Source organism: Triturus cristatus, chromosome 9, assembly GCF_964204655.1.
Source record: "Triturus cristatus chromosome 9, aTriCri1.1, whole genome shotgun sequence".
NCBI lineage: Eukaryota > Metazoa > Chordata > Amphibia > Caudata > Salamandridae > Triturus > Triturus cristatus.
The window spans coordinates 1,056,510,288-1,056,536,695 of NC_140592.1; the positions used below are offsets into that span (position 1 = coordinate 1,056,510,288).

At 49.7% G+C, this 26,408-nt stretch overlaps 1 protein-coding gene across 1 annotated transcript in view; it reads left to right on the forward strand.

The window, feature by feature from the left end:
* GEMIN2 (gem nuclear organelle associated protein 2) overlaps positions 1-19,938 on the forward strand; it is a 215,314-nt gene extending 195,376 nt beyond the window's left edge. The window contains exon 10 of the mRNA XM_085626925.1: positions 18,800-19,938. Within this exon, the coding sequence (XP_085483051.1) occupies positions 18,800-18,842 (43 nt within the window). The 3' untranslated portion in view covers positions 18,843-19,938. The remainder of the gene's footprint in view (positions 1-18,799) is intronic.
* Positions 19,939-26,408: the final 6,470 nt, after the last annotated feature.

Consider the following 26,408-nt stretch of genomic DNA (forward strand, 5'->3'; position numbering starts at 1 on the left):
CCCTACAAGGGGAACTGCCCCAGAACCCCTCTACACTTCATGGAAGTGTAGTACCAGTATCTTGCTGCGCTGAATTAACACCAGACTCCCCTCTCCGACCCGGGTCCAGAATCTGTAGGATGGGCGGAATTTCATGTTCTCGTCACAGTATCCAGGCCAAGAGTCGCCCTGATTTATCCCCTGCACGATGACTGTTGGTATGTGGTAAGGCTATGTCTGTCGAAGGACTCCCACATTCCCTAAAGGTCCCGTTGGATCTGTAACCTTTCCCCTTTAACGGCTGGAGAGCCTGTTTCTTCTGTATGTAGCTGTTTTAGCCATTGCTGCTGTCTGTCAATGTCTGCAATGAGCTGTCTTTTAACCCCACAGGTCATTCTGATACAGTGGCAACGTAGGGCATCTTTAAGAGCCTCCCACTCCGTGGCATGCGTCGTGGTCTATCCCCAATTACCGTCTAGATATATCTGGAATGCCTCTCAAAGCGTTTCTTTACGGGTCACATCAGTCAGATCTGGGTGCATATGCCAAAGTCTGTCAGCCCGTATATCCCTCCTCCAACTCAGGCAACAGAGCCTTCTCAATCTGGGTACAGGTCAGAGCGCAGCACAAAGACAGCCTTGGTTGCTGGGATCGATTCCATAGGATGTTCATTTGGCATTAATATTCCCTCCATGCTTGTGCATTTAGACCGGTCTGCAGTTTTCAACACAATGTTGTATGATAAGCTGTTGTATAGGCTAAATTAGATGGGGATCTATGAGACTGCTTAGGAATTGTTTAAGACTTATTGAAGAATTGATCTCAAGTCATCGCTTTGGTTGACTTTAAGTCTCGAACCATGACGATAGATAAAGGTGTACCCCAGGGATCTTATTTGAGCCCCACCTTGTTCAATATATATGTGGGACCTCTTGCCAAACGTAATAAATCCTATGGCTTTGAAATCCTGTCTTATGCCGATGACACTCAGCTGGTCAATTCCTTCGACAACAACGTGGATAAAGTAAATGAACACTTCTCCTATGGGATGAAAGCGATAGCAGCCTGGATGTCCGAAAACTATCTTTAGCTGAATAGTAAAAAGGCAAAGATAAAGCTCTTTGGGAAAGCCCAGCAAATATGGACTCCTGACTGATGGCCATCAGAATTAAGAAATGCTCCTATCCTCAGTCAGGTTGTAAAAAACTTCAGGGTTCAGTTGGATCAAGCTCTTACAATGAAAGAGCAGGTCATGTCTATAACAGGTACCTGCTTTCACATGTTGCGCTTACTGAGGAAAGCACTTCCTTTCCTTCCACTTGCGGCCAGGAAAACTGTGGTACAGGCTCTTGTTGTTAACTGGCTTGATTACAGTAATGCTCTTCTGGCTTCTGTCAGTGAAACATTACTCTCTAAGCTGCAGATCGTGCAAAAATCTGCTGCACGGCTTATCTGTAATTTGCCATCCAGAGCTGCATCTTCCCCTCCGTTAAGAACATTACATTGGCTACCGGTCAGAAAGAGAATTACATTCAAGATTTGTTGCCTTACCCATACAGCTTTAGTTTGGAAAGGACCAAGCTACCTACATCAGAAGCTTAAACACTATCTTCCTACTAAGAGTCTGTTATCAATGGATAAAGGGCTACATACCATTTCCCTCATCCGACGCTTAAGATGCGGAGGCCCCAATCTATTAGAATCATTTGCCCTTCTGTAGTCGTGCCTGCACTGACTTCACCAAATTCAAAAAATTGCTAAAGACTTTTGCCTTTTGGTCCTGCTACATGTGTTTATCGGTAGCACCGAGATACCCCGTTGGGGTAATTTGTGTGCAATAGTAACTTAAAATTACATAACTGAGTCAACAAATATCTCAATAGTGGCAGCGCAATGTTCAGATACCTATGTTACATTATAATGTAGCCACTCAAGCTTGGGGATAAATTGGCTGTTTATGTTCGCAAAATGATGCTCCAGATATTTCTGACCCAAGTTTTGTTTCTGCTTGTAGAGTTAGTGATGATCTTATTCTAAAAGTGTTATAGAAGTGTATTTGAGAGTGATCTGACCAATCTGCTTCTTTAGAAGAAGTGTTTGCTTTGATGAATAAGGCAAATCCTCCACTGAAGATACATTTTATGATCTTGTAACTTTAAAGTATACAAAAGGTTATGGGTGGAATTCTTGAATTAATCTCAGACACTGGTCAATACTCTGGCTGCATCCCAGTCCATCATTATTTTTTTTGCACACCATGCCACCTTAGTTTTGACCCAGCTATATGCAAATTAGTTTTGACCATGCTCCAGTGGGAACAGTCCAGCCCACACTGCCAAGCCAGGCCCTCCCTGAACCGGAACACAAGCAATCCAGGACCGGTTCCGCCCTTGTTATATGCTCATCAGCTGGATATAGCTTGGTTCCAGTTACACAGTGTGTATGGGACCCACGTCTGGTCATACCCATTCCACTTAGGGCGACATATGAAAGTATACAAAAAGTGATGAATTAATCTCAGCCAGTGGTAAATACTCGGGCCGCATCCCAGTCCGTTGTTATTTTGCACACCATGCCACCTCAACTGGACCCAGCTATATGCAAATCAGTCTTGACCCTGCTCCACTTGGAACAATCCTGCCCAAACTTCCTAGCCAGGCCCCCGCTGAACCAGAACACAAGCAATCCAGGACTGGTTTTGCTCTTGTTATGGGCTCAACAGCCAGGTATAGCTTGGTTCCAGTGTTCATGGTACCCACGTCTGTCCCAATTAGGGCGACATATGAAAGTATACAGAAAGTGATGGATGGAAGGCCTTAATTAATCTCAGCCACTGGTAAATACTCGGGCTGCGTCCCAGTCCATCGTTATTTTGCACACCATGCCACCTCAGTTTAGACCCACTTATATGCAAATCATTCTTGACCCTGCTCTGATGGGAACAGTCTAGCCTGAAATGCCAAGCCAGGCCCTCTGGGACACAAGCAAGCCAGAACATGTTTTGCTCATCAGTCCGATATAGCTTGGTCCCAGTGACAGTGTGCACAGGACCCACGTCTAGGCATGCCCGCCCCACTTAAGGCGACATATGAAAGTATACAAAAGGTGATAGATGGAACGCTTAAATTAATCTCAGCCACTGCTAATTACTCTGGGCACCATCCCAGTCCATGGTTATTTTGTATATTGTGCCACCTCAGTTTGAACCCAGCTAGATGCAAATCAGTCTTGACCCTGTTCCAATGGGAACAGTCCAGCCCGAACTGCCAAGCCAGGCCCTCACCGAAATGGAACACAATCAATCCGGGACTGGTTTCGCCCTACTTAGTACCAATTCAACATCCAAATACATCTATAAGAAACTGAAAGGTAAGCAGTCAACCTTTGCGAAGGATCTTCCAGAGTTCCTGATTATGCAGCAGATTATGTGGCAAATGTGGTAAGTCAATTATTATTTTAAAAAACTCAGCAGTCACAGATTCATGTAATTCCAGTGGCCCTGCATATATTATAAATGCCACCCATGCTAGCTTACATCAGTTCCTTTCTTACTTACCTCCAGGCGCGTATCCAGAGCTTCTCCTAGGGCTTTTGACAAATTCTTTTCGTAAAATTATCTGGTGTGCAAGGGAAAATGTCACAGCTTACTTCATGGTTTAAACCGTGTAGGGTCTGTTGAAACAGATGTCTGTGACCAACCCTCACAAAGTCTGTTTGCAGTGTCTGCGGTCAAAGCACGACTACAGAGCCTGCAACTAATGCACTGACGACCCCTTGGCCATACGAGACTGTGAGACCAAACTTTAGGTCGCCAAACACAAGAAGGCTCTATGTCAAGACTGGTCGAAGTCAAAATTAAGGTCCCGTTTCCACTACAGACATTGTTCACATGGCAAATAATCATCGCTGTGTTTGGCTAATTCCAAGATAGTCCAATCAGAAACCTGACCCTCTCTGAGTCCAAAAGAGGGTATCAACGTGCCTCTTGTTCATAATTCTCATCTCAGTTGGAGTAGATTCTGAAGTTGGTCCTAGCCCACCCTGAATTCCCAGGTCCTTCAGTGATGTTGCAGCAAGTAAAAGCATTCAGAGAGACTGTGATTTGGATATTTGGCAATTTCCCTGTTTCCTCTGGCACGATCCTTTGGGCCCCAAGGAGCTTTAGTGGCCTCCAGTCAGACTTCTGCCAGCGGGTCCACCCTCTGCGCCATATGTGCCCCTCATCGAGTTCAGCACATACTCCTGTGTCAACTTCGGTTTCTTTGCAACCCCCTGCGCTGGTCCCTTTTGCATAGACACCGTAACAGGCTGTGCAGCCCACAGTGTTATCCCTTTCCGAGCAGAATCGACCTCTATTGAGATCGTGCCAAGTATCGACTGGCACGCTGTCTTTAGGCAGCCCTTCAGAATCCGATAATTTGCCCTTTCCACATGGTAAGACCCAGACTTTACACAATCTTTTCGGCACAGACTCAATAGTCTCAATATGGCGACGAAAATTGATATCAATACACGAGCCTTGTGAACACCCCAGGCTGTCTTAAACCACCTCCAGTTGATAGTGAACCCAAACAATGTTAAGAGGTTTTCTATCAACATGCCGAAGTCACAACAGACTTTGTTACGCTCCCGTTCATCTGCTATTCAAGATATGGTACGGTTCCATGCTGTTCCCCTAGAGCGGAGGGTGCAGTACATTCAGGTTATAATCTGGATGTTTCAGCCTCTGTCCTGGATCTCAGTGGGGATGACTGAGGCTTTGGGAGTTGCTGGCCTGCTGTCCAAACATACCAGATGGCACATGTAGGCTCAGCAGTGGGAACCTAAAATCCCAGTGAGCACATCATCAGGGAAATGTGTCCATTTGCAACTACATTTCGGAGGGGACTGCCAAAGGTCTGCAGTGGTGGCTACTGGACCACGACTGGATCAGTGGCATGTGCCTCTCCTTACACCCCCAGATCAGACTGTGGCCATGGATGCATCATTATGGGGTGTAGGAGACCATTCGAGAGAGGTGGAGATATCTGGTGGAAACTCTAATGCACATTGTTGTTTTTCAGTTGAAGGCAATATACTTGGTGTTGTTTGAAGGCCTGCCTGTCCACTGTCTGAGGAAGGCTAGTGCAGGTGCGGATAATAACGGAACCTCTATGTGTTACTTCAACAAGCAGAACAGGCTGGGGTCCTAGGCCCTGTGTCAGGAGGTTCTGCAACTCGGAAGTGTCTGGAGCATCAAAGAATGTCTCTGGTGGTAAACCACCTGGCTTTAAATGCCAGGGTAGGCACTCTTAGCAGATCACAAATTGCAGTTGCACCCAGTGGTGGGACAAGGCGCCTTCAGCAATGGGGAGAGCTCTGGCTCAATCTTTTGGCCACAGCTGAGAACGCACAATGTTAACACTTTCGTGCATCGGAGTTTCACCTGGACGGAACAGGATAGTGTGGTACCTGCATCTGCTGAGTATGAGCATCTATCCTCTGATCAAGCTGCTGCTTTAGGAGGATCGTCTGTCGCAGAACAGGGTACTGCACTCAAGCCTGCACAATTTGCATCTCCATGCTTGTAGATTGTGCGGTGGCTGTTGACCTCCTTCCACCCTCTTTCTGAGGTTGTTCATGTCATCCTGGGAGTGAGGCACTCCTCCACAAAATCTGTGTACACCAGCCATTGGGACAAATTTGTGGATAGGTGCAATAGCCTTCAAATTTGACCTATTGTAAGCAGTTTTCTGAAATGTCTCGCCCTAGCCCAGCAAGGACCTGCTTTGGGCACCGTTAAGGACTGTTGGACCTAAAGACCTATGGTAGCTTGGCTCAGGTGGACAGGCCTCATTCCAGAGGACATGTCTTGCTTGCATCCCACTCACCTCGGCACTCCAGCGTATCACCACTAAAAACGACACTACACCAAGGAGTTAGAAAAGTTAGAAAAGCTTTATCTTTCTTTTTATCCGGGTTTTCTTTTCTTTCAGAGGAAATCAATCAGTTTTCATTTACATCTCATTAGGGTCATAGACATAGCCCTGCACATAGTAATTTCATTGCACTTGAAATCAGGTCATTAGATATAGCACTGCACGTAGCCATTACAATGCGCTTGAAATCAGGTCATTAAATATAGTGCTTCACATAGCCATTACAATTCACTTTAAATCAGGTCATTAACTATAGCGCTTCACATAGCTATTACAATGCGCTTGAAATCAGGTCACTAAATATAGCGCTTCACATAGCCATTACAATGCGCTTGAAATCAGGTCATTAAATATAGCGCTTCACATAGCCATTACAATGCGCTTGAAATCAGGTCATTAAATATAGCGCTTCACATAGCCATTACAATGCGCTTGAAATCAGGTCACTAAATATAGCACTTCAGTGGAGCCTCGAGCATAGTGCTGCATCTATTCAAGCCCTAGCGCTTCAGAGCTGGGAGTACTTTGTTGCCTGAACTCTGGCCTCACATCAGCTCCTTACTCGTGGTTAGTTGTGGCAGCCCTATCGGGTTAGTCCCAGAAGAGCTGAACATACGGTCCCTGAGCGCGGCTCCGCACAGTTCCCCCCCAGCGCGTCTCAGCGCCAACTTGGTCTGGGGATCCCAGTGCGAAGGGTGGAGGGGACTCTCAGCAGACTTGACAACGGGCTTCCCCCGGGGGAGGGGCGAGCTTCGGGCCTCCCGCCCTCCTCCCCTGGGGGTTACCTTACTCTGTGGCTCAACATTGGCCCTGGCGAGGGCTCTCCGGCCTCCCGGCGATCTCCGGGTCGAGGGCCTCCTCCTTCCGCGATACCATCGAGTTGGTGGGGGATCGGAGGCGCGCCTGCGGCTGCCGTTGTCAGCGCGGCCTGCGGGGGCGCGGCCTCTACGGCTTCAGGAGTCGGCGGGGGCGGCATCAGGCAGCCCGCCCCCGTCACGTGATGCGGGAGGCTGGCTTCCAAGCCTAACGCAGTCTTCTTCGAATTCCGGCGGCCCTCTCACAAGATGTGCTGCGTTACTGAGACTGCAGCGGCGGGGCCCCGGTCCTCTTCGCGGGCCCCAGTGACCATGAGGGTGACCTTTCCGGCCCCGGGCCGCAGCGGTGAGCTATTCTTTGGGGGCAGCCCCGGCGATGGTGATACAAATTAAGGGCTGGCCTGCAGTTCGGGGGTGGCGATGTGCTCGGCGCCTAGCGCTCCTTTTTCCCCTCACAGCGACGCCCTGGCTCAGGGCAGGTTGGTTGGAAGGCGGCAGGCCACACGCCAGTGGCGGAACAAGACAGGGGGAACCCAGGCACAGTCAGGGAAACGGTGGACAAGGTTGGAGATGGCCACTCTCTCCCTCAGTTCCCCTCAGGGGTCCTGTCTAGGCGGGAAGCACAACCAGTTAATGTGATCCCAGGTCAGAGGTTGAAGGCAAGGCTAGGTCACGAAGTAGGGGGTAGTGTCAACCAAGGGGGGGAAAAGCAGGCCCTAAGAACAGTCAGTTTCCCCCCTTCTGCGCTCCCACCTCCCCACTCAGGTGCCCTACTCCTGACTACCTCACTTCACACCTTCTACAAAATGGCCGATGCACCTAACCTCTATATATAGCCTGGGCCCTGACTGGCCAGAGTGGCCCAGAAGGTTCTGGAACCCCTCATGACAGCCTATGGCCCAGGTTCTGAGGTGACAGTTTAGGCCTCCATTTTGTGGAGGAGCTTTCTCCCTCCCTCCATTTTAGGGAAGCACCTTGCACCACACCATCAATTAGTGATAATGGGGCACCCAGAGCCTCTAAATCAACACCATAAAAAACTAGTGGACAGAAAAATTAGTGGGTAAAGGAAGAAAAAAAAATAAGGAGGGAACAGCAAAAGGGCTGGCAGGTCTAACAAGGACTATTTATCCACGCTTTTGACTGATCAGCCTTCGTTATTTCCGTCACCTGTTGTAATGAAATGTTTAAAAGGTTTGCAACATTTGTTTCCGCTGAAACACTTTCTAATGACTCTGCTCCAGGCTCTGTGTAAACCCACCCTATACCACTTTTCTTCCAAATTAGTTGCTGTTGACTCGAGCTTCATTTCTACCAAAATTGGTTGCTCCTTTTCATGTCAGGCAGGCTATTACACTTCCTCCATTATTTGCTCTACCTCATCCCTTTAAGGAGGAAGAGCAAATCCAATGTGTGAACACTAAGAGAGCATTCATCTTTTATATTGATCGTGCCAAGGAACATCAAGTGGGCGAGCAGCCCTTGTATGGCTTTTTAGAGTGAAGAAAGGTAAGGCAGTGGATTGTTCTCTGCATAAAGACCTAACGATAATTGAAATGAAGATGCAAAAAAATTTTAAAGCATTATAAAAAATTTCACAAATTCTAGTTTGCGATTAATTTGCTGTCCTTGATACATTTTGTGACTAGGATGCCTTCACACAATTTCTGTGTTCAGATTCCACCCAGAGGTAGTTCCATTATTCCTGGAGTTGGCCAAAATCAGTGCCTGCCCTATTACTTTTCAGTCTGAAAATTCATTAGTCGATCCATATGTCACACTGTATAAAGATATAGGTATGGACTTGCATGGATGGGTGAGAGCAGCAGGGTGATATCAGGCGGTTCTGATCAGTCTTATTGCGGGTAAACCGTCTGCTACCCATTTACTGTGGAAAGCCTGGGTGCAAGCCTTGCTAGGGGTTTTGGCCAGACCTGATTTGGACCTATCCAACTGGCAAGGAGACCCTTGCATGAGAGGAGATGGGGACACAAACCCCTGCACAAATTGCCACCTCAGTCAATGGGGAATAAGCGACACCGGTGCCTTTAAAAGGTTGCAGAGGTTCTGCTCATTCAGCCATATGCATTTGCCTTTGCACCAGGCTGTATCCCTGCTTTGGAAATATTGTGTGCTTTTTGCTTGTGTCACTGTCTAAATTAATGGGCCTGACTTAATTTGATTATGCTCTTTTTTTTGTAAACATGCACAGCCTAGCATTGCCCTTCAAGCTTGATTTGTGCTATGCGGGTAACCCAGTTGTAAATATAGTACTTGCCACTTTGAAAAAGCACATACACCCACAGCCTGCGCCCCTTCTCAACAGTACACATTAGATACAATATCCCATTTATATTCAACACAGAGACCACAATGTCCTTAATGGACTGTCACATTGCTTGGAACAGCACTTGCTACCAAGACACATCACATCACAGCACCAGACCCAGATTCTATTTAATCACGGGATCCGGGCATGTTACAGAAATGGTTAACAGTTTCGGGTCTTCCTTAATAGTTATGAATGTTAGCATAATTCCCTGCTGCGTATGCGGACCTCAGAACATTACATACAAACATTTAAGAGAATGTGAAGGGTTCAACATGTCCATTTAGGAGAGGCACCGTTCAAAGCCTGCCTTAGGTAAGGTTTTCTGAATTGTAAGACTACTTAAAAAAAGAAAACAAATCTCAAAACTTCATTGCAGCACTTGTAAATCAGATTGCTGCCTAACATGTCTGAAAAACGAGGGAAATGTAGCCTGCTGGTCTTTTAAGGTTAGAAGAACTAAACAGCACCCTAAGGTGCCTGGGGCTTCCATGTCCCATGATGCCTAGGATTGGCAAATCACAAATTCACACACCTAGTTATCATAAACAATGACACCACCACCCAATAAAAGATAGACCAGAACTCCATGCCCATATTATATAACAGGGTGACTTGTACACTGGTTTTTCCTTAGCTACTCCAGAATTGTGTGCTAAAGCACCCCCAACTAGTGACTTTACAAGGCCATGCTCACTGCAGACCCATTACTGCACAAATTCCAGCAAAGTTATGTACCACAAATATAGATGGCATGCAGAAGCATACCTTTTGTAGAGATGTTCAACACATAGACTTCTTTCCACCTGCTTGGGGCGTTGAGCTATTTAGCCGACATGCGTGAAAGCAATAAAGCTTGATATAGCTAGTGCCTTAGCAAACTACATGTTGTAACATGTAAAAACAAGGAGAAACACTACCTAATGTAGTGAGCAGTTGCATAAAAGTATTTACCCTGAAAGCCAACTACTCTGCCATCTGTTCATCCTCTCCAATCGTCCTTTTATCGAGGATCTTAGCCCACTATAAAAAAAAAGAAGCTCTAGCGACGAAAATATAGAGTAAAGAACAGCCCGACTTAATGGCAGCAATAACTCTCAATAATACCATATACTAAAGTCGGTGTCTCGTTAACCCCTTCGCCGCTATGCTTTTCACCCGTGTCTATTTGGGGTAGTTCGTGCTTAGGCTCCTGTAACTTTTTGACCACATAAGGTATCCACACCAAATTTGAGTCCTCTTCTTCCAACATCATGGGCATTCTAAAGGTATCCAGGATTTGTGGATTCCCCTGGAGGGGACCCAGAAATTAGCCAAAATACAGCTAAATTTTGTGGGTTTTTTGGGGGGAAAAATGGGAAAAAAAGTGGTGCAAATAAAAGCGTCTGTTTTTTTCCCCTGCAAATGGTATCAACAAAGGGTTTGTGGGGCTGAACTCACCATTTTCCCAGCTGTTAGAAACGGAGAGATCTTTGTCAGAAGACGACAGATTTTTACTCAGTTTTGGCATTTTACAGGGACATAGCCTATTTTTGCTATTTTTTGTGCTTTCATCCTTCTTCCAGTTAATGGTAGAAATGGGTATGAAAGCAATAATGGTTCCTGGAAAGATGTACATTTTAGAAAAGTAGACAACATTCTGAATTCAGCAAGGTGTCATTTGTGTAGATCCTTCAAGGTTTCTTTATAGAAACTAACAGTTGAATATAGGGAAAATTGAAAATGAGTTAAAAAAACAGCCATTTGTGCCAGCGTTTTCACCTGTAACATCTTCTAATTATGACAGCTGTTTGAAAGCAATATACCGTTACATCCGCTGGACCTTTCTGGTTGTGGGGATATATAGGATTTGTAGGTTCACCAAGAATCTGACAAACCCAGAGCCAATAACTGAGCAGCATCTTGCAATGCTTTATCTGAAAGAAACACGTTCGTTAGATTCCTCACCTTAGAATACCCCCAGGCGTCAAACTGGATCCGGAAGATTTTTGTAGCAATACCCCTTGCGCGTCGCTAGGCGTCGTCTGCGGCTCCGCGTCCGTTGTTGGCGTCGTGCGCCGGAATGACGTCGTCGGAGTACTTAGACGCCGCCCTCGCGCGCTGACGTCAGTTCTTCTTTTTTCCGCGCCAGTAAGCGCCGATCCGGGAGAGCTACCCCTTTAGTCAATTTTTGACTAACTTTTTCGACTCTTTTTGGTCACTTTCAACTCTGGTGCCGGTAGGATGCCTGGTTTCAAGGCCTGCGACGACTGTCACCGACTGATGTCGGTGACCGATCATCACCGCTGGTGCCTGTACTGCTTGGGCTTTGACCACGACGCGGAGTCGTGCTCCGACTGTATGGCCCTGACCTCGAAAGCTAGGCGGGAGCGGTCCCGTAAGCTTCTCGAGCTTCGCCACTCGGCTCCGCGCCCCTCTCGATCCCGGTCCAGGAGGAGGTCCAAGGATCGGTCGCGGAGCCGCACTCGACATCGTCGCTCGTCTGGCTCGAAGTCTTCGGGTAAGTCGAAGCGCTCTAAGAAGTCCAAGAGGCGACACCGCTCTTCGGACTCCCCTCGCCGGTCGCGCGACTCGGCCGAGGGTCCGGGTGGTTCCACCCCCGCGGCTCCGCTGGAGCCGCAGGAGCCGCGCAAATCCCCATACCCACCGGTCCCTGGGATTGACGCGACGCCGACGGAGGTCAGTGCCTTCCTCTCGGCCATGAGGAGCCAGGCCCCGCTGTCGACACCCGCTGGTGCGCCTTCGGGCCCCGCGGACTCGACTGGGCGACCTCGCGTGCCGGCGGCTCCGGCCCCGGCGCCGTTGGAGGCTCCGGCCCCGACGCCGCAGGTCCCCGAGGGGCCCGAGCCTCGTCACGCTTCCCCCGCCGGCGCCGACACCGGTACCACCCCCGACTCCGGTCGACGTCGATCCCCTGTCCGGTCCCGACGCCGATGCGGCGCCGCCCGACGCCGCATCCGACGCCGCTAGAGACGCACATTGTCTATCGACCGGCTCCGATCATTCCTCCTGTTTACCAGGAATCGGATGACGGGGGCGAATGGGAGGGGTCTGAGGACCCTATGGCCCTTCAGGGGCAACATTCTCAGGACTGGGCAGATGAACTGGGGGAGGCCAGTGGATTGGATACCCCACCGGACACTGGATTCATCTCTCCTCCGACTGTGGCCGCGGCCCTTGGGCTTGAGCTGCCTGCCGTGGCTGTGAGGACTAACATCCTCACTGAGGTGCTTCAGTCTGCCGCATGCTCCACTGAGCCTCTGCTGCAATTCAATGAGGCCCTCATTGACGTTCTGCAGGGCACCTGGTCCAAGCCCTCCACAGTCCCTCCTGTGGATAGGAACGTTGCCAGGCGCCACCGCCCTGCTCCGGGCGACCCCAGTTTTCTGTCCCAACACCCCACCCCCGAGAGTCTGGTTATCCAGGCCTCTACCTCCCAATCCTCCTTCCCGTCCGCTCCTCCGGACCGGGATTCCAAGAGACTGGAACAGTTCGGTAAGAAGCTGTTCTCCTCGCTCAGTTTGGGCCTGCGGTCTTTGAACACCGCCTGTCTCTTGGACCTTTATTCCCACTCTCTGTGGGATACGGTGGAGGACGTGCTGCCCCTGTGCCCGGAGGAGGCCCGGGCACGGCTTTCCTCAGCTCTGGCCGATGGGAGAGATGCAGCGCGCCATGCAATCCGATGTGGACTCGACACTATGGACTCGCTGAGTAGGGTGATTTCTACCACGGTGGCGCTTCGACGTCACGCCTGGCTGCGGTCCACGTCCTTTTCAGGGGATGTCCAGCGCACTCTCATGGACATGCCTTTTGATGGCACTCGCCTTTTTGGTGAGAAAGCGGACAGTGCGCTGGCTCGCTTCAAGGACTCCCGGGCTACGGCCAAGTCCTTGGGCCTCTCGGCCCCGCGGCCACAAACTTCCGCTTTTCGCTCCTTTCGTGGCCAAGGAAGGGGCACCTCCTCACGTCCGCCTAGCCACCGGCCGCAGAACCAGCCTGCACGCGGTCGCGGACGTGGTTTCCGCCGAGGCGGTACTGGAGGACAACGCGGTCAGTCCACATCCACCCTGGCAGCATCCGCCTCAAAGCCTTCCTAGTCCGAGCTTTCAGGCCCATTCCTCGCCAGTGGGAGGCCGGGTTCGCCATCATCTGCTCCACTGGCGTACCATTACTTCGGACAGGTGGGTGCTGCAAATCGTCCGCAGGGGCTACTCCCTCCCCTTCGAGACGACCCCTCCAGCTATGCCACCGCAGCACCACCGTATCTCGGAGGATCATTTGAATCTTCTGCGAGAGGAAGTTTCGGCCCTCTTGGCCAAAGAGGCCGTCGAGCGCGTTCCGAGCCCAGAAGTAGGTCGTGGTTGTTATTCCCACTACTTTCTGGTTCCCAAGAAGGGCAAAGGGGGCCTACGCCCTATCTTGGACCTCAGGAACGTCAATGCCTTCCTCCGGAAAGAACGGTTCAAAATGTTGACTTTGGCTCAGGTTCTAGCTGCCCTAGACCCTGGAGACTGGATGGTAGCGTTGGACTTGCAGGACGCATATTTCCATATCCCCGTCCTGCCGGCCCACCGGCGTTACCTACGGTTCACGGTGGGTCAGGAGCATTTTCAGTTCACCGTGCTCCCCTTCGGCCTTACCAGTGCCCCTTGGGTGTTCACGAAAGTGGTGGCGGTGGTCGCAGCTCATCTGCGCAGATCAGGGGTTCCAGTCTTCCCCTATCTCGACGACTGGTTGTTGAAGGCGGGCTCACCCCAGACAGTCGTCTCCCACCTCCAGACTACGGCGGATCTCCTGCATTTGCTGGGGTTTTCTATCAATGTGCCGAAGTCACACCTGAGCCCCTCTCAGAAGCTCCTCTTCATCGGAGCGGTTCTCGATTCGGCGCAATTCCGGGTTCATCCACCGGAACAGAGGGTCCGGGATATACAGGCCCTGATTCCCATCTTTCGGCCTCTATCCTGGGTTTCGGTCAGGCTAGTGTTGCGGCTTCTGGGGCTGATTGCCTCCTGCATCCTACTAGTGCATCACGCCAGGCGGCGCATGCGGGCTCTGCAGTGGGACCTGAAGTTTCAGTGGGCCCAGCATCACGGCAACCTGTCCGACCATGTCTTGATCTCGGAGGGCACTGCACAGCAGTTGCAGTGGTGGCTCATGGACCGCAATTGGGTCATTGGCAAGAGCCTCTCCCTACCCCTACCGGAGCATGTCATAGTGACGGATGCGTACCTCCTGGGATGGGGTGGCCATATGGGAGAGGCGGAGAACAGAGGCCTCTGGTCTCCGGCGGAGTCTCGCCTCCACATCAACTTGTTGGAGCTGAGAGCGATTCGACTTGCACTTAAAGCCTTCCTTCCCTCTGTCCGGGGAAGTGTTGTGCAGGTGTTCACGGACAACACCACCGCCATGTGGTATTGCAACAAACAGGGCGGGGTGGGGTCGTGGACCCTTTGTCAGGAGGCTCTGCGCCTCTGGACATGGCTGGAACACCAGGGCATCACCCTGGTGGTTCAACATCTGGCGGGCTCTCTGAACGCCAGAGCAGACGAACTCAGCCACCGGTGCATGATGGATCACGAATGGCGTCTGAACTCCGAGGTGGCGCAAGGTCTCTTTCAGCAGTGGGGAGAGCCTTGGTTAGATCTATTCGCCACCGACGAGAACGCGCAATGTCAGCAGTTCTGCGCATTGGAATTTCCAAGGCGGCACTCGCTCGGCGACGCTTTTCGTCGCGAGTGGAGTTGTGGTCTGTTGTACGCCTTTCAGCCTATACCACTACTGCCCAGAGTGCTAATGAAGATCAGGCGCGACCGGGCCCAAGTTATCTTGGTGGCTCCGGATTGGGCACGAAGGTACTGGTATCCTGAGCTACTCAGTATGTTGACCGATCCTCCGATACGTCTGCCCCTTCGGGAGGATCTTCTGTCGCAGCAGCAGGGGACGGTCCTCCACCCGAACCTGTCCAGCCTCCACCTCCATGCGTGGAGATTGAGCGGCGGCAGTTGATGCCATTTGACTTGCCTCCTGAAGTCTGTGATGTCATTCTGGCAGCCAGGCGTCCCTCCACAAAGACGGTATACGCCTGCCGGTGGAACAAGTTTGTGGCATGGTGCACAGCAAAGGCTGTGGATCCCCTTTCCGCCCCTCTTTCTGAGGTTCTCCTCTTTCTTCTTTCTTTGGCCCGGCAGGGCTCTGCCCTGGGCACCTTGAAAGGTTATCTTGCTGCCATCTCTGCCTTCTTACGGCTTCCTGATCAGCCCTCTCTTTTCAAGTCCCCTGTAGTGTCACGCTTTCTTAAAGGCATTACTCACACATTCCCTCCTGTCCCTTTCGTAATGCCTCAGTGGGACTTGAATCTTGTCTTAACATTCCTGATGTGCGCTCCCTTTGAGCCTCTTCACAATTGTCCTCTTTGTCTTCTAACTCTTAAGACTGCTTTCCTGGTAGCCATCACCTCGGCTAGACGGGTGAGTGAGCTCCAGGCTCTATCGTCAAAGCCTCCTTTTCTATCTGTTCATCCGGACAAGGTTGTCCTTCGGCCTCGTCCTTCCTTTCTACCGAAAGTGGTGACCTCCTTTCATCTTGGGCAATCTGTCACCTTGCCCACCTTCTTTCCGCCTCCGCATCCATCCAAAGAGGAAGAGCGGCTCCACCGTCTGTACCCAAAACGTGCGCTCTCCTTTTATTTGGACCGCACTAAACAGTTCCGGGTGGACGACCAGCTTTTCGTTGGCTACGTGGGTGCAAAGAAGGGAAAAGCTGTACACAAACGGACCATCTCCCGGTGGGTCGTTTTGTGTATAAAAATCTGTTATTCCTTGGCAAAAAAGGACCCTCCTGTTGGGCTGCGAGCCCATTCTACTCGGGCCACGGCGGCTACTACTGCTTTGCAACGGGGAGTCCCTTTGCAGGACATCTGTCAGGCGGCGACGTGGGCTTCGCTGCACACGTTTGCCAGGCATTATTGCCTAGACAGCCAAGTCCGGAGGGATGGCTTCTTTGGCCGTTCTGTCCTCCAGGACTTTCTGGTGTGATCTTGGTTCGCAGACCCACCACCGGGGTTGGTATTGCTTGGGTATCTATTCTTAAGGTGAGGAATCTAACTAACGTGTTTATTTCAGATGAACAAGTTACTTACCTTCGGTAACGATGTATCTGTAAGAAACACTAGTTAGTTAGATTCCTCACCGACCCACCCATCCTCCCCGTTCTGCGAACTGACATCTAGGGTTAAGGCTATTCCTTTCAGGGCCCTAGATTTTTTGGCACCAGTGTCTGTCTCTTGCATGGCTCTGCGTTCCTGGGGTGGAAAGCTATGTACAAGAACTGATGTCAGCGCGCGAGGGCGGCGTCTAAGTACTCCGACGTCATTCCGGCGCACGACGCCAACGACTGACGCGGAGCGGCAGACGACGCCTAGTGACGCGCAAGGGGTATTGCTACAAAAATCTTCCGGATCCAGTCTGACGCCTGGGGATATTCTAAGGTGAGGAATCTAACTAACTAATGTTTCTTACAGATACATCGTTACCGAAGGTAAGTAACTTGTTCTTTTATTATGTACCGGGTATATAGCAATTAATTTGGGGAAATATATACATGTAAAAATAGGTATGAAAGACACCTATGTATTTCTGATATTGGAACAAAATATCAAGTTTAGAAACAGTAGATATTTGCACGTTTCCGAAATTGTGAGTACCCATACACATTTTCCTCACATTTCTGTGGTGGAAAGTACTGGAATCTGCGTGGATCCAGAAAATTTCACCCACTACGCATTCCCCAAAGTCTTCTGAGAAAAATGGTACTTCACTTGTGTGGGTAGGCCTAGTGCCCACGACAGGAAACTGGCCAAAACGCAATGTGGACACACTACATTTTCACAGTGAAAACGGACCCCTTTTTTGCAAAGTGCCTAGCTGTAGATTTTGAACCCTAGCTCTGCCGGCACCTAGGGAAACCTAGCAAACCTATACATTTTTGACAACTAAACATCAAGGGGAATCCAGGATGGGGTGACTTGTCTGGCTCTCACCAGGTTCTGTTACCCAGAATCCCTTGCAAACCTCAAAAGTTGTCGAAAAAAACACATTTTCCTCGCATTTCTGTGGTACAAAGTTCTGGAATCTGCTTGGATCCACAAATTTCGTACCACCCAGCATTCCCCCAGGTCTCCCGATAAAAATTAGTACCTCACTTGCGTGGTTGGGTCAAGTACCCGCGACAGGCAAGGGCCCAAAACCTATTGAGGCAACATCAAAATGAACTATCACAAAACAACCTGGTTTTGCAAGGGGGGGTCCCATGAGTTTTTGGCCCTGGGCTCAGCGGCCATCTAGGGAAACCTACAAAACCCACACATTTCTGAAAACTAGACACCTGGGGGAGTTTAGGAAGGTATGGCTTGTGTGGATCCCCCAATGTTTCCCTACCCAGAATCCCCTGCAAACCTAACATTTTACTGAATAAATAAATAAAAAAAATCGCACATTTCTGTGTGGGAAAGTAGTAGAATCACTGGGCAGACACAAATTTCCTACCACCCAGCGTTCCCCCCAGGTCTCCCAATAAAAACGGTACCTCAGGAAATTATGAAATATCCACAGTACGATTTGGGCCATTTCCTGTTGCAGCCACTATGCCTACCCACACAAGTGAGGTGCCATTTTTATCGGGAGACCTGGGGGAACTCTGGGTGGTAGGACATTTGCCACTGCCCCCATCCACCCCCCGGGAGGTAGATCAGGGTCTACTGCCCCTGGGGGTAGCAGAGAGACTGTTTTATTTTTTGGGGGGGGCATTGGCCTGCCCAGCTTGGGCAGCCCCCACCCCTACATCAATAAATAAAAATCCCTGGTTTCCAGTGGGCTTTCTGCCCGGGGGGGGGAGGGGGAGGGGGAGATTGGGGACTACTGCCCCCCGGGGGGTAGAAAGACTGTAATTTCACTGGGGGTGGGGGCATTGTCATGCCCATGTTGGGCAGCCCCAACATCAATAAAAAGAAACAAATCCCTGGTTTCTAGTGGGCTTTCTGCCCCCCCCCCCCCACCCCCTCCGGGGGGGCAGATTGGGGGCTGACATTTCTCTGAGGGGGAGCATTTCCATGGGGGGGAACAGAGGGGCCCTTGCCCAAGGGGGCTCTCCCCCCCCCCCTCCCTGGTGTCTAGTGGGTGGATCCCTGCTTGGGGATTCTTCTCTTTCCAATGATACCTCTCCAGTCTTTCTACGTGCTCGGGGGGCTGAGAGAGCCCCCTGAGGACATGGAAAGGGAAATTGAAATGAGCCTTTTGGCTCATTTCAGTTTCTGTTTAACTGAAATGACGTCAGCGCGACGTGCACGCTGATCGTCATTTCAGGGAAACGGGGGGGGGGGGGGGGTCTCGGGAGCTGGGAAAGCTCTGTTGGGGGAGGGGGGGGGGGGTAAAGAGAATCCCTCTGTTGCCGGCACCAGAGGGATTCCCTGTGACATGGCGTCAGATGCGCGGGAGCCGTCCAACGCACATGAGCACTTGTGCGTCGCACAGCTCCCGCGCATCCGACACATAGAAGGGGTGAACAATTATTTTAATGTAAGGCAAGCATTGTGCTTTTGTATGATAAGGGCTGGATGTATTTGCGGGCCTAGCAGCTTGATGCAGTTCATATACATTCACAGAAATAAAGGCAGAGCTTGTGAAACTAAATATTTTGATGGTCCTTTTCACTATATTTACTTGCTGAACGTAAGGCTAAACTGTGCTTTGTTTATCTTACAGGTATTTTGACCAGCGGGATCTGGCTGATGAGGACCCTTCCTAAAACGTTGTTATGCTACAAAGGGGACCTTGTGAATGACATAAAAAATATTAAAGCAATACCAGTGTTTTAGGTAGTGTCAGTCAACTCTTCAGGTCAACGTTTCATCAATTTCAGTGGTTGCTATCTATCACATTGTACCACATGGTTGTTCTTTGTCCATTTGATAATCAACATTCAGTGTTGAGGTTTTTTTGTTGTATTTTTAGTCAATGCCGGTGTTCAGTGAGATTAAGGTCCAGATGTAGAAGGATTTCGCATTACAAACCCTCAGATTCTGTCAAATAGATGGTTTGCGACCACAAAAACAGTTTTACATATGTACTAGCCCCATTTTGTGAGTCATAAAAGTTTTCTGAATCGCAAAGTGGGTTTGGGAATCTTTACCAAATCCGAATTTGGAAGGGGCCTGTTGAGGCCATTCCTTCCAGATTGCCATCCGGTAACCTGTGTATCCATGGTTTGCAACCGGTTCAGTTAGACTCCTAAGTTGGGTGGCAACTGATTCACAAAGGGGAAGAGGTGCATTTGGAATCCTTCTCCTTTGGGAGTCATTTTGTGACGCACTGCAGTTCATTATTTTGTGAACCACCCTATTGATGCTTAGGTCATTTCGCAAAATAAAATAGTTTTTCGAACCACTTTCATAGTACATCTGGCCATAAATTATGTGATTTCACTGAATGGTTCCATCATTTTAACAAAGCTCAGAAAGGATAACCTGATCATGTGGGTTACTCGGAAGTGCCCAAGATTCTATTTTATTATTTTATGTTCGGTTCCAAAGCTTTCTGGGCTTTATAGTTTACTTTTTTGTATGTTAAAGGGCTACGCTAAGAGTGTTCCAGTCACTTTCAGAGTCTGGATCACACTAGCAGGACGGCATACAAGACAAGTGCCTGAAAGTTGTTACAAGGCCTTATTCCTAGAGTTGAATCACGTAAAAACGTTTTGTTTCATAGAAGACTGTTCCACCCATTTGGTCTCTTGTGTACCTTTTGTTTACAACACAATGAATACATGTTTCACTTGAATCCAAAAACACTCATTTTGCATGCCTGGCCTTCTTGTGTAAATAAATTTTAATATCGAGTTTAAACAGTTTTTTTTGTTTTGTTTTAGAGGTCTCTTTTAAGAAAATGTATCTATTTTTTTCATCAAACGAATGTTGTCTTGTCTAATAATTTTAGCAAGTATGTTAAATCTCTACCATGTTGAATGGATGAGAATAAAGTTTGCTTTATTAGTGAAAGGCGAAGCATTGGCCTATTTGATTATGAGAAGTGCTGAAGCATTGACATCTATCATTGTTGAAATTATAGGAGTGCCATCTGAATACTGTTGCTTTCTCATAGCCACTGGTGACAGGATTAATTGTTTTGGCCTCCGTTCATCCCTTAAAAAAAACCAAGCATTGGCATAGCCAATAGGTCTCGCCTTTGGGACCTTATAAGTGTTTAGCCATGCAGCACATTATCCGCACTCACATGCCCACACACTTCAACAACACATAACACACTGGGACCAGTTGGGACAATTTTATAAGAAAAAAAGGCCTACTCGTGTTGGTTGCAAATAACAAAACTGGAAGAAGTAAATCATCAGAAATGGGTCAACTTAAAATCTAAGCCGTCTTCAGAAAGAAAAAACTGTTAACCACAGAATCTAATAGCCCTGTTGCTAGTGTGGTGCAGTGAGCGGCAAAGACACTCGAAGGGTGGTTAAGTAGCAATTGTAATGTCAGTAGATAAAGGTTCTCAGGCTAATCCAGGCTGTCCTATCCCTACAAAAGGTAGCATTCTAAGCCCTAGTTGGTTTGCAGCTTAGTCCACACAGTATGCAGCACAGTATTGCGCTACCCTGCAGAATATATCATGCACAGCCTCAAAAGACAGCGTGGGTCGACCTGATGTACACACATGGCACTATTGCCTGTGCATTAGTGTGGAAATATTGAACTTCTTCGAGTTCGGATCGTGGGCCGGATTGCAGGGCTGCTCCTCTCATTGAAGGAGGAACTCTCCCTTATTGTAGCCAGTGACTCATTAATGACTGTATTTTACTTCTCGGATTTCAGCATTGGCTCATCATGCGCGATGTAAATACCACACACATATACATTTCAGAACTCACTAAAAGTAAAGAGGAGACTGACTTCTCAGTGATGGGCCTAATCTCCCCCAGCACATTCACAAGGCCCCTGCTTATTCAGGACAAATCAAAGAACCCGCCTTTTCAGGCAACCAAGTCTCGACATAGGGAACTCCATAGTGTTGTAGGCCGGCTACCCCAGGCCCAGCAGACAAGTAGTGAATACCCAAACAAAGGATCCTCCATGCCGGAACCAAATGAGCACCGTTACTTCCGCCAACATGCTGCAAATGCTTTGCACACCAAAACTAGGCACTGTCATTATGATGTATGGTAGCTCTTTACCTATACCATACAAGTGAAATGCAATATCTGGCTAAATGTAACCCCATCAGCCAACATCAAAATTCAGAGCAACTTTAACCCGCTCACACCCCTGATCTCTCTCTGAAAGTGCTTAGAGGCAATGTAGCAACGCTTTTCGTGTTATATAAACAAATAAACGCAAGTAACTTTGGCTATCCTCCTAGACAGCCAGCCATTATATCCTTTCATTCTGTATAACATGTTAGTACGTCTTCTCTTACCTGCCCTTATGGATACAGTTTACGGTCTTCACAGGGATTCGCAGGGGAAACAACCTTTACATTGCGGTCATTAGACCGCGATGCCTTTACAACGCGGTGCCATTACTACGCAAGTCATTACATCGACTTGCAGTAGATGGCGCTCTAACATAAGGAATAGTATAATTTACTATTCTAACACCTTCCCTACTGTTGCGTAGGCTGGAGTTGTAATAGTAAATTATACATTCCTAATGTTACGGCGCCATCTACTGCAAGTTGATGTAATGACTTGCATAGTAATGGCATTGCGTTGTAACAACGCGGTCCTTGTAATGACGGCGTTGTTACATACCACGTAGTTAAAGCACGCGTTGTAACGTGCTATATTTGATTCACAGTCACTATTGCACTGTCCATGGAGGCATTTCAGGGAATTCCCAGAAAAGGAACATTGATTTGCTTTCTAGACAAAAAAAAACTGACAGGAAAGTGGTGAGGTGTAGATTCTTGTGTTACCAGCCCTGCTAAGTACCGTGCATCAGGCGAAGGGTGTTTCACTAAGGCCTCACCTGCATAGTACATGGACCAGAGCACACAGGTCACTAAGCCAGCAGAGCCTGTAGTGTAGCTCTTTGACAGGCTGCAGCTGGTGTAATCTGGTGCCCATTAGCAGGACTGGGCGGGCAGCGTCAGAAATAATACAGCCTGGCTGTGGCCTATGTGTGCCTCAACCTCACTCTCCTAAGGGCTTATGTTTTCCTCATCTTCATTGCTTTATTTTGTTCGGGGGAAAGTGTCACTCAGTCTTTGGCTTGTCACTCCAAATTACAGTGAAATTATGAAAATGTCACACATAAGCAATCTGAAACCTTGGCAGCTATGGGAGAATGCACAACGCACAGTCCAGGAATAAGCTATGTTTCTCTTTGATGATATGTGAACTGGTAAGGACCGAGCTCCACTCTTAACAGGCAGCTGTGCTTGTGCAAATCTAACCGAAACTGTGCTTATTCAAGTTGCAGTGATATCATCAGCATTCACAGCATCGGTAAGTCTAGCATGCAGGCCCTGTTCTAGCGGGTGGGCCAGGCCCACCCAAACATGACCCTCCCAGTCACGGCATAAAAGCCAAGGCAAAAACAGTCTATTTAATTCCTCCAGCTTTCTCTGTGTTGTCAGCCAAGCAGAGTGGTGTTTCCCAGTTCCTGTTTACTGGAACCTGTGATGCGTGATTGGGCCAGGGTCTCTGTCTCGAAGGACACCTCATTACATCTCCTTTTAGAGAAATGGACTTAGTCTCCACCTACTGTTGGAGGTACATTAAGGACATGCCAAGGGGAATAAACCATTTTCTCTCTTTGCTCTTTGGGGGGGGGGGGGGAGGCCACGACGACTCCATCCTGCTGTGCCTTCTACCAGGGCCGGACCCTGATCCAATAGTACCCTGGGCAAAAAGAAATGTGTTGCCCTCGCTACTGCTGATGAATGAATTGAGGCAACTTCAGTACTTAGCTGGCTACAGTAAAGCAGTAACTTGCCTCAGAACACACATTTACACACCTCCCCCCAGCTCACCTTGATCATTCACAACTTAGCTCCTTCTGACGTGTTCCAAGTTTTGTTGAGAAGGGGAGAGGGATGTTGATGTGTGACGTCTGGGGGCGCAAGGTAGCGGGTTGATAGGATTCAAAAAAACATTGCAGCATGTTAAGAATTATTTAAAGCACTTTAAATCTAATTACTGGAGCCAAAGTAGGCAGTGTTGCTGTTTGCAGGACCTTTCTGTAAATAGTTTGTTCGAAGCATGTGGGCTGTAGATCACATGCTTTGCATAAGTCTGCCATCTAGTGTTGGGTCCGGATGTTTGCAGTTTGTTTTTGTTCGAAGAAGTCTTTTCCAGTCATGAGGTAGGTGACTCCTCCTTTCGGTGATAGTGCCCATGGGCATCGACTCCATTGTTAGATAGTTTTTTTTCTGCCAACGGGTTCGGATGTGAATTGCTGCGCTCTGGTTCAACAGTTTCGGGTCCCCCTTGGTGCGCAATCCTCTACCCTCGACGGTATTGTTTCTCGATCATGTATATATCTTTGCGTATTGTATCAATTTCTAAAACTTCGATCAAAAAGTCTCGTGCAAGGTCCTCGGGCCTAGCCGCGTAGACCGGGTTCGCAGTAAATGGAACGGGCTCCATTCCAATTCTGCCTCGGGTGCCACTCTAAGTTCCCCCGCACTGATCTACACGACGTGTGTAATTTGTGTTTATCACCAGAACACAACCAAGAAAACTGCGAAGCCGGCCGATCATTCCAATCGAAAAAGGCGCTCCGAAACAGTCTGGCTCGACGTCATGAAATATATGAGCAACACAGAGACTCTGCTCTGGATCTCTACGGAGAAGATGTCGATGAAAAGATCTTCGAAGCACAGGGAGCCGAGGCAGAGGATGAACAACACATCTACGTGTCCGAGGAAGACTCGACATTGAGGACATCACGCCCGGTTAGCGTACCGTGAGTATAGATACTACTCTGCCTCAAAAGGTACCCTCTAAAAAGGCTCCGGACCCTCCTCTGCCTTCGGGCCAAGTTGGCACTGAGATAAAGTTTTGAACGCCCCGCCTTCGGGCCCTACACCATAACATGTATCACAGCCTTCCGGCTTGGGACCGAGTCGACCTCCTTTGGGGACCGAACCCAAAACTTCAGCAACGAAAGACAAACCCAGTAGTGATCTCTCAAACACTTCGGCACCGAAACACACTTCGGATCCAAAATCCTCTGCACTGGAATCATCTGCACCAAAAGGAGCATTATTTGGATGTTCCGCCTGCCAACACAGACTCCAAACAAAAGGAACTTGTTAATCCAAAAGCAGGACACCTTTATGCAAAGTTGCCAGCAAAAAGACAGCCAGAATTGGGGGTACTTATCATATCCCTTTAAAGCGAAAGAGTATAGCTACTAACACTTTTCCACCACCTCTTTCACCTTCTCCACCTATTGATCCTAATTTGCTCATAACCCACAAATTCCCCTCAGCCACAATCTCCAGATTATGAAGATGATTGAGATCAAGATGGGGACACACATGGGGATGTGCGACAAGACAATGCTCCAGACCCATGCGGTGACTATAACGCTGATCCGAATAATAACGACCCAGACCAATACCCATCTAAGCCTTCTCCTCCAGATGACATCGTGGGGTTCATTGAACTGCTTAATAGAGCCGCACAATACCATGGCGTACAGCTCCATAAGGAGCCTCTTGAGGAAGATTTTTTATTCGAGACTCTAAGTGCATCGCAAAAGACTACACATACACTACCTATGCTCAAAGGTATGTTAAAACATGTAGATGAGGTATTCAAAGATCCAGTGCGAGCTAGGGTCCTCACACCTAGAGTTGACAAAAAATATAAAGCTGAAACTACAGACCCAATTTACATCAGGGGTCTGGTTCCATTAGATTTTTTTAGTGGTATCAAATGCTCGTAAACAAGCTAATTCTCAAACAGGAGATGCCCCGCCTCCTGATAAAGAATCTAAATGAATAGATGCCTCAGGCAAAAGAGTTACAACAAACCCCTTTTGTACCGCTTTGTCAGGCAAAAGAGTAGCAGCGCAAGCAGACTATTATTGGTACATAGCTAATACACAAGCACTGTTAACAAGGTTGACAGAGGGGGGGCGTGGCTTGGCAGCCGACGGGCATGGACGCGTGAGCGACGAGCTCCGCATCCAGCCCAGCAACTGATCCTGAAACGAGTGTCACCCCGGCGGTTTGACGCTCCCGGAGGGCTCCCCCTGCCACCTCGGGACCCCTGGAGCAGTCGGACGGGGTGGAACGCGACGCAGTGGGCGGACGCAGCGACGGAGAAGCGGCGGAAGCGGGCGGCCGCCGGCCATCTTGGGCGGCCTCTGAGGGGACGGGAAGCAGCGGCCCACAGTGCTGGCGGAGCGGGCCGGAAGTGAGGCTGCATCGGCCGCGGGCACCGGAAGTGCCGGCCTGGCCCTGCTGGTTGGAGAGTGGCGGCGAGGATCGCCCTCGGAGCGAAGCCCGGAGCTGGGATGCCAGCAGTAGAGTGACCTAGCGGCGGTGGCTGAGCTGCAGGGCAGCGGCGACACGGCGGACGGCACTGGGCTTGTGTCGGTGGAGGAGGGCCTGGAACTGGAGCGCCCGCAGCGAGACGCCACGTGCTAAGTGGGCCAGCGCGGTGGGTGCAGCGACCCCTTGGAGGTAGCGGCTTGACTGACCACAGGCAGCGGACGGGCAGTCCTGGCTTCTGGGTGGTGCGACGATCCCGACGTCTCTCGGAGGACAGTGGAGAGGGCTGGACAAGGCCCCGGACACAGCAGCTCTAGGGACGGCTGGCGGCCCCCCCCGCCGAGGAGCCCGGTGAGAGGCAGGAGGGCGCTGGTTCCCCGGCGGACCGAAGGCACGGTGGAGCAGGCCCCTGGGGCCGACGAGGGGGTGCACCGCCCGCGGGTCTGGTGAGCGGGCCTGGAGGCCGCTTGGGGAGGGCCTCTCGGAAGCACCGCCTGGCCGGGAGCATGGTCAAGCCACGACTCAAGCCGGGAGGGCATTCGGTGGAGTCGGCGGGGGACCCTACAGATGGCGGCAAGGGTTGCACTGGCGCCGATTCTGCGGCGGGCCTACAGCAGCGACAGCTCGACCAGATCTTACAGGCCATAGCGGACACAAAAACGGCGCTACAGAATGATATCGCCCAGGTATCCTCGGACCTGGGGCTGCTCCGGGCGGATCACAGGAAGCTGGTGGACAGGGTCAAGACCGCGGAGGACAGGATGGACCTGGTGGAGCCAGCTCAGAAGGTATTGGAGGATCAGACAGCGGATCTCCTACGGCGGGTGGTGACTCTGGAAAAGAGGGCCGAGGATGCTGAAGG